Below are 8348 nucleotides of genomic sequence, written 5' to 3' on the forward strand. Positions count from 1 at the left end.
GTGAAATGAGGGCCAGCAACAAAGAAATAGAACAGGCATAGGCAAACTTGGCCCTCCAGATGTTTCGGGACTACAACTCCTATCATCCCTAGCTAATGTGACCTTGTGTAGCTGACACCTCAGCAACACTGTAGTCAAGTTCCCTCTACCCTTTTTCGCTCCTGAACGGGAAATTATATGTGGCTGAAGTGCTCTGGTGTCTTGGTGACCAAATGGACAGCTCTTCTCTCAACCATGGAACCAGAGAGGGGGGCAAGAATTGCCATACAACTGAAGATAGGATCCCCTTCCATCTCTGCAGCTCCCAGGTTGGGGCAAATGCTACAGCTTGTCAGACTCAGAATCACTCTGCTCCCGTGCAGAATGAAAATGTGGAAGCCTGCAGATTCAATTGTCTAATGCAGGGTTTCCCAAGCTTGGGTCTCCAGCTGTTGTTGGACTACAACTCCCATCATCCCCAGCTAGCAAGACCAGTGGTCAAGCATGATGGGACCTGTAGTCTGGAGACCCAAGCTTGGGAAACCCTGGCCTAAAGGAAGGCCATTCCCAACAATGCAAACACACCTGCTGTAGCCTTAATTTCCTTCTCCTTTCATGTTCTTCTTTCAGCAGCTGAGCTTCTTCATTAGGACTAAGTCTAAGTCCCACAGCTTTGGCCACTTTTCTTTTCATCTTTGCAGACGTGTGATGTTCTATTCTGCATTAGCAAAACAAAATACAACAGGAATAAACTTTGTTTCACTCTAACTTAGTGAAGATAAAGCACAAAATTAACAGGTGTCTGCAACAGAAACCAAAAAGCTTATTCTCACAGCAATAATTATGTTCACGTAAGACAACAGAGCATGGGCAGGAAATGAGACTGAAATTAATCAGCTGCTAACCTTCTGTAGGCATACTGTACCTGCCTTCCTCCATCTACCAATCCAAATAACTTTATTGTGGGTAGTGGAGAACACTATCTGGCATTGGCACCACCTGACTATAATTAACAAGAACAATGTGCAAGTCATAAGAATGGACTAACATTAGTTTTGAGCCATTTCTCTACAGCCATCAATGAAATTAAATTCTAGTTCTTTTATGGCATACAATCTTCTAAGCAAATGCTGAACATTTTAGCCGTACATCCTTCTGCAAGCACAACACCCCATTCACTTCACGAATAAAGACTACTTCCACCCTTTCAAATGGAATGCTTTTAAAAGTAATGAAGTGTGCCCAAAAATAAAAGGAAGAGAAAGTAAAATGAATGGGGTTTGATTACTTGTCACCATGCTTTTCAGACACACTGTCATCTTGTTTTCAAATTTCTCACCGCAATCAAAATGCTGTTCTGAAGAACTGAGCTAAAGCTTTCCTGGAGAGCTGAAAATATAACAAGCAATATGAAAGCACCTCAAGGTCACGCTGCCTTTGGGGCATATTCCCTCCATACTTCAGAACTCGCACAGATACATAATTACTCTGGTGGATAAATGGGCACAGGATTCAGCTTACATTTTTCAAAAGCAAAAGTGTATCGCAGAAGCTGCTTCAAAAGAAAAGCACCACTGAGGGTTCATAAGGCCTCCAGTGGGTAGAATTTCATAAAGTTTAACCAACAAGCAAAATCTTAAGATCTTCCTTAATGCATCTTTTACCCATGGTATGTTCAAACAAGACTGTCTTGGGAGCTCTCTAACCTTGTGTAAAAAAAAGAATTTTAACTATGTAAAAAAGAAAAAAAAATGAAAAGCAGACATTTGCATTGAAGTGACAAATATCAATACAATGAGGATTCCCCAGAACTTAAGTCTTCTCTGACTACAGTGGCTTGAGGCAAAATAGCTTTTTGTTTTACTGCCCTAAGGCTCCAAAATAAATGACAAAAACCCCACGCATTGACAGTTAACCTGCCCTTACTAACACTTAATCATATTCATGCAAAATTAGCTGTTGCTTATAAAACATTTCAAAATGAAGAGAAACCTGTTTGCTGCCTTAGGGCATGTTGCTATTCTGAGAACAGCAGCCACATCAGAGCCCAGCATTTCCAAAGCCCACCCAATGCTATGAAGGGTAAACAGTCAAAAGTCACTTACGCTGTAGAAACTCACAGAGCATCTTCTATAACATGGAAAACAGTTCAAAGAAAACACAGTTGGGGAGGAGGGAGAGCATATTTAAACATGTTCACAGTGAAGGGAGCTTAGCTTAAGAGAACTAATAATGCAATCCTCGACAAACTTGCTAGAAAGCAAGCCCTGATTAGTTCAGGGTGACATACTTCTAAATAAAAAGCATAGGATTGCACAACATATTTGTGGTGTGCATGCTTATTTTTAACTAAAATTAATTTCCTTGTTGAACAGGAACCAATTCTGTATCAGCCCTGGAATCAACATCAAGATATAGTTGGGACACCAGTAAGATTGGATTCAGGAACCCCAGTTTAAAAATCATGCTCAAGGCTAATTCACAATGTTGCAACAAATGTATGTTATTGATCTAAAGCAGGAATGAGGAAAGCCTATGTCTGCCGAAGTGTTCTTGGTCTAGAACTCCCTTATCCATAACCATTGGCCAATAGCTGCTAATAGCCGTGCTTCGCAAGACGAAAAAACCGCAAGACGAAGAGACTCGCGGAACGGATTAATTTCGTAATACCCCTCCCCACCCTCTCACTATATATAAGGGTCTTCTGACTTCTGTTTCAGTGTACAGTCATACCTCGGGTTGAAGATGCTTCGAGTTGAGCGCGTTCGAGTTGTGCTCCTCGGCAACCCGGAAGTAACGGCGTGTGTTACTTCCGGGTTTTGCCGCTTGCGCATGCACAGACGCTCAAAATGACATCACGCACATGCGCAGAAGCAGCGAAAAGCGACGCACGCGTGCACAGACGTGCCGTCGCTAGTTACGTTTACTTCTAGATATGAACAGGGCTCCAGAACGGATCCCGTTCGTATCTAGAGGTACCACTGTATCAGAAGAAGTGTGCGTGAACATGAAAGCTCATACCAATAAAAAACTTAGTTGGTCTTTTTTTCTTTTTGTAATAGGGAACTTTAAGACAAAGTCAGGTTCTCTGCCCCAAAACAAATGTACAAGGAGAGGGGCGAATTCTTACCTCTGAGTAAGTCCTGCTACTTAAAAATGAAATTGGGCTTCACTGTAATTTCCTGAACGTGCTTTTGAGATCTCCTCCTCTTCGCTCCTGTGCAGATTCCTCCAATAAGCTTCCATGGGTCACAACCTACTTTGCCAGGTACTTAAAATTAGTCACCTAACGTGGCGGACGTGCAGTTGATTACAATGTGCCGATTCATATTGGGCCAAAGAGGGTAGAGGAAGACCTGAACCGATCCCCTCAGCAGATTCCCAACTGCTCTTGTTATGCTAGCCGTAAACAGGCACCTACACACTCGGATACATCACTTCATGCATCTGATAAAAAGTGGCCCATGGCTCATGAAAGCTTACTTATTCAATTTATTACCATTTCTCTACAATATTTATATATTATTTTTCGGGCGGGCCTCACAAAGCGGCTTATGCCTCGATACCTACGTTGGCCTTAACGCCGCCCGCGAGGTTCTTCATTAAAACGGACTCTCCGAAGAGCCTCGCCCCCCTCACAAGAGTTTCCGCCTCTGGTCGCCGCTGCCGACGTCACATCCGCCGGCCCAAACCGCCTTTCTGCCTTCTCCGATTGGCCGGTGGGTGGAAACCGCCCAAGCCGCGCGGGAAACCGGGCGGGCTCTCGCGACAGGGCGGTAGGAGGAAAGCGTTCTGCGCGTGCGCGGCTGGTCCGGAAAAGGCGAGAGGAGAGGTGGTTTCACAGTGCGGACCCGAAAGGGAAAACGACTAGAGCCTCGAAGTGCGCCTGCGCGGAAATGGAAGGAGCGTTCTCCCGGCCTCACCCATAAAGGGAAGCACGCATGCGCAGCTGTTGGCGAGGGTTTTCAGCGTAGGGGGTGAATACTTTTAATTACACGGATAATGGTTTGGTGTTCCCCCCTCCCTCATTCGTCATGGGTATTGATTGGAGATCAAAAGGAGATCCTCTTTGAATGCATGGTTGTAGCGGAAGGGGCGGGGTCGAGGTCTTGTCCGCGTTAATGAACGTACACGCATACTTTGCTGTCGCTAGCTTAACGTGCGAATTACAAGAAGCGTGTGCTCCTTGGATATGTGATGCATACCTGACTTCTTGCTTTAGTGGCTTTAAAAAAACAACTTCATTTGCCTTTGGGAATTGTGTCGTGTAGTTACATAGGCCCTGAGTGCTTGTCACAGAAATCATGCAGGGGGCGTTTTGCCAAAACTGGGGTGCAGATTTGGACTATTGGTTGTTGTCGTTTAGTCGTGTCCGACTCTTCGTGACCCCATGGACCAGAGCACGCCAGGCACTTCTGTCTTCCACTGCCTCCCGCAGTTTGGTCAAACTCATGCTCGAGAACACTGTCCAACCATCTCGTCCTCTGTCGTCCCCTTCTCCCCAACATCAGGGTCTTTTCCAGGGAGTCTTCTCTTCTCATGAGGTGGCCAAAGTACTGGAGCCTCAGCTTCAGGATCTGTCCTTCCAGATATAACTCAGGGCTGATTTCCTTAAGAATGGATAGGTTTGATCTTCTTGCAGTCCATGGGCTATTGGTAGAGCCTGTTATTGCTATGCCTTGACTTTCTGGCTCTCTAGTTGCTGGGCTACAACTCCCATCACACGCCAGAGGAATAGCCTGTCAGCAGAGCTTATCAACCATTACTAAACGTCCCCCTCCTCGAAAACCCTCTCCCGTATAGCTGCTTTACAATGCCCATCTAGCTGAGCACTGTCTATACCAGGAGTGAGGGGCTTCAGGCCTGGGGGCCAAATGCACCCCCCACCTCCACCCCTTTATTTGATCCTCAGAGCTTTCCCCACTGCTCACTTCACACCCTGGGTTTCTTTACCTGGAATGTGGTCTTGAAGTCTGATATTGCCTCCTTGTCTGATATTGGGTGGAGGATAGAGTAGAAACCAGCTTACATTACAAAGGAAAAGTTTACTTTTGATGCACTGCCTACTTCCGCCTCTGGTCCTACCCACCACAGCCATGGGGCCCTCCAAAAGTTGTCCAGAAAATAATGCGGTCCTTGGGCTGAAAAAGGTTCCTCACAGATAATTAGAAGGTACTTGAAAGTATCAAATAGGCCTAGGACTAGAATAAGAATGTTGTATAGTAATATGGATTTAAATTAATAAGAAAAGAGATGAAGATAGTAAATGGAAGGAGTTAATTGAATTAGAAAGATGATATTGGAGAACTGTCACAAAGGTGTCACAATGAAATTCAGTTAGCGGGGATTTGAGGAAATCAGATAACAATGAAAGTTAATTTGGATTTTAGAAGTAATAAGTGTTTTTATTTTTTTATTTTTAGTATTGTAATGTGTTTTGTGTCTTTTATATGTTATATTTGTTATAAATGTGGAAAATTAATTGAAAAAAATTGGGGGGGGGGGAGAAAGAAAAAGGTTCCTATCCCCAGGTTCATACTGACACTGACAGCGACTCCTCTAAATTTCAGACAGGAGATATTCACAGCCCTACCTGGAGATTCTGGGGATTGAAGCTGGGATCATCTGTATGCAAAGCAGGTGGTCTCCCCCTGAGTCCTTTCCCTCCTCATTTGGTTTTCTCCTCTTTTCTCCAGGGTTTGTTTCGGTCTGAGAATGAACAAGCAGAAGAAGGCAGCATACGCTGAGCAGACCACAACCCTTGACAAGTTTGGTTCTGATATCATTGCTGAAATCGAGAAGCTCTTTGGGAAGAAGTTCTCGTATACCAAACCACCCAACAATGAATGGCAGCTGCCGGATCCTAACCAGGCTTTTAGCTGTGATCACAAAGAGTTCAGTTCTCTTGCCTCCTTGAAGGATTCCCTGAATGAAGTCAAGAACCAGCTGAGTGACAAGAAATTAGATGAGTGGCATCAGCACACATCCTTCACCAACAAAGCAGGGAAGATCATTGCTCACATCAAGCAAGCCGTAAATGCTGAGTTGTGTACCCAAGCTTGGTGCAAATTCCATGAGATCCTGGGCAGCTTCCCTCTCCTCCCAAGCGATGCTCTTCAAAATGGGGAACTCAACTCTGTCCATCTCTGTGAGGCTCCTGGCGCCTTCATAGCCAGCCTCAATCATTACCTCAAGTCTCACCGCATCCCTTGCGACTGGAATTGGGTAGCTAATACCTTGAACCCGTACCATGAAGCAAACGATACCCTGATGATGATTATGGATGACAGGCTTATTGCAAACACTCTGCCCTGGTGGTATTTTGGCCCTGAGAACACGGGGGATGTGATGACGCTCAAACATCTCACGGGACTTCAGCAGTTCATCAGCAACATGGCCACCGTTCACCTGGTCACATCCGACGGGAGCTTCGATTGCCAAGGAAATCCAGGCGAGCAGGAAGCCCTGGTTTCCTCTTTGCATTACTGCGAAACGGTCACTGCTTTAATGACCCTTGGCCTCGGGGGCTCCTTTGTTCTGAAGATGTTCACTCTGTTTGAACATTGTTCCGTTAGCTTGCTGTATCTGCTGAACTGCTCTTTCGAAGAGGTTCACGTGTTTAAACCAGCCACTAGTAAAGCTGGGAATTCTGAGGTGTATGTGGTCTGCCTTCACTATTTGGGCAGGGAGGCCATTCACTTGCTCTTGTCCAAGATGATGCAGAACTTTGGGACGGACATGACCGAGAAGGCCCTTTTCCCCCAACACTCCATTCCGGAATCTTTCCTTAAAGTCCATGAAGAGTGCTGTTTGTTCTTCCACAGGCACCAAATCGAGACCATTGCTGAGAACCTCCGACTCTTTGAGCGCATGGGCGAGGTGGAGCAGGCGAGGCTGAACGCTTTACGGGATTGCGCCGTCGAGTTCTTCTTGAAGCGGTTCCAGATGAAACCTATTGCCAGAAATAACTGGCTTGTGAAGAAGCCCCGTGCGGGCTGTAGCATGAACTCCAAATGGTGCGGGCAGAGGAACAAATACTTTTGCACGTACAACGAGAGGAAGATTCTGGAGTCTCTGGCATGGGAGGAGAAAGTGGCCAAGGGCTGTCTTAATCAGTGGGCTGAAGAACATTCCCTTGGTAACGTCGGGAAAAAATGCATCTTGGAAGGGGCTTCTTGCAGCCTGGAGTGTCAGTTATGGTACATCTTGGAGGGGCGGAGGTTGCCAAGAGTGAAGTGTTCTACTTTCTGTGATGGTGAGGTCCTGAAGAGCCTCAATGAAGCTCTTGAGAAATCTTTCGTTGGCAGGGCAAGCGTTGGCACCCTCAGAAGCCTGACACAGCGAGAGTGCCAATCTTGCAGTGTTCTTACGGAGTCACTGATACTGTCTGAATTGTCTGAACTGATGGAGGTTCCAAATGAAGGTTGCGTTGGCCAAAGAACGTGCTTGACTGTAGGCTTCCCATTGTTTTGTGATGCCAACAGCCCATCTGGCTTGGAAGTTAAACGCTTGGAGTCTGCTTCACTCTCAACGTTCAGCTGTTCGTTGCTTCACGACGGGGAACCAAAATACCAGCAGCAGCTCCTGGAGTGCCTTTTGCGTTCGTTCCCAGAGCTTCAGGAAGGGGACGCTTTGCTCCTGCCCCTTCTTTCTTGTTTTACGCGCTTCACTGCTGGCTTAGTTTTCATACTGCACAGTTGTTTCCAGCACATCTCATTTGCTTGCCCAACCTCATCTCATCTCTTAGAGGCCAGCGCTGTACTGCTTTGTGCTGGCTACCAAGGTCTTCCAGATCCGGTTTTCCAATACCTGCAGCAGCTAAAGAAGCTCATGGGTGTACTGCTTGACTCGGACTCCCCGCAGCAAGTCTTGCAGTTTGTGCCTATGGAAAACCTTCTAAAGGGGCAGTTGCTGGAGTTTCTGTGGGACCTAAATACCGCCATTGCAAAGAGACAGCTGCATTTGATTGTCCAAATCGAGCAACAGCAAATGACATGACTTTTAGTTCAAAGCTGCAAGTTGCCACCCCCTTTTTCACCTATCTGCTGGTGGGGGGAATGCTTCTTTTTAAACCATAGGGAACCCTTTTTTAATATATGGTATTTTGAGACAATAAATCCTCCTCTGCTGTCCTTTGTACTTTACTATCCTACTGCTTTATTCTCTGTTTATATACAACTTGTGAGGCCCTGGGGAAATTTTCTTATACAGGAGCCACAGCTGTAATGGAAAAAAAGAGTCCTTTTCTATGCCTAACTCTGACTTATAAGTTGGGACCAAATCTGCCTAGCTTAGTGCCTCTTCAGAAGTGGCACAGGCTTCCCTTAAAGGTGCCTTCAGCTGAATAGGAGCAGTACATAGCTGGGAAG

General features: G+C 45.9%; 2 protein-coding genes across 10 annotated transcripts in view; one reads left to right on the forward strand and one right to left on the reverse strand.

Annotated features, from left to right (window-relative positions):
• The window catches only part of CEP295 (centrosomal protein 295), a 32120-nt gene extending 28443 nt beyond the window's left edge, over positions 1-3677 (reverse strand). For 4 of the 8 annotated variants that reach the window (XM_083499159.1, XM_083499157.1, XM_083499155.1 and 1 more), the window contains exons 1-2: positions 3550-3677; positions 565-697 (exon numbers count right to left, since the gene is read on the reverse strand). In XM_083499159.1, coding sequence (XP_083355285.1) covers positions 565-672 — 108 coding nt within the window. In that variant the 5' untranslated portion in view covers positions 673-697; positions 3550-3677. Of the gene's footprint in view, positions 1-564; positions 698-3109 lie in introns of all 8 variants that reach the window. The other 4 variants (XM_083499158.1, XM_083499154.1, XM_083499156.1 and 1 more) reach the window with 3 other exon arrangements.
• A 91-nt stretch (positions 3678-3768) lies between these two features.
• Positions 3769-8096, forward strand: CMTR2 (cap methyltransferase 2). 2 transcript variants are annotated; one of them, XM_083499553.1, is made up of 2 exons: positions 3769-3956; positions 5676-8096. In XM_083499553.1, exon 2 carries the CDS (start codon positions 5695-5697, stop codon positions 7975-7977), a length of 2283 nt encoding a protein of 760 aa, XP_083355679.1. In that variant the 5' UTR covers positions 3769-3956; positions 5676-5694; the 3' UTR covers positions 7978-8096. The 2 variants fall into 2 exon arrangements, with proteins under 2 accessions (XP_083355679.1, XP_083355678.1); XM_083499552.1 differs by having other exon boundaries at positions 3807-5151.
• Positions 8097-8348: the final 252 nt, after the last annotated feature.

The sequence above is a fragment of the Podarcis liolepis genome (assembly GCF_965112155.1).
Source record: "Podarcis liolepis genome assembly, chromosome: 4".
Lineage (NCBI taxonomy): Eukaryota > Metazoa > Chordata > Lepidosauria > Squamata > Lacertidae > Podarcis > Podarcis liolepis.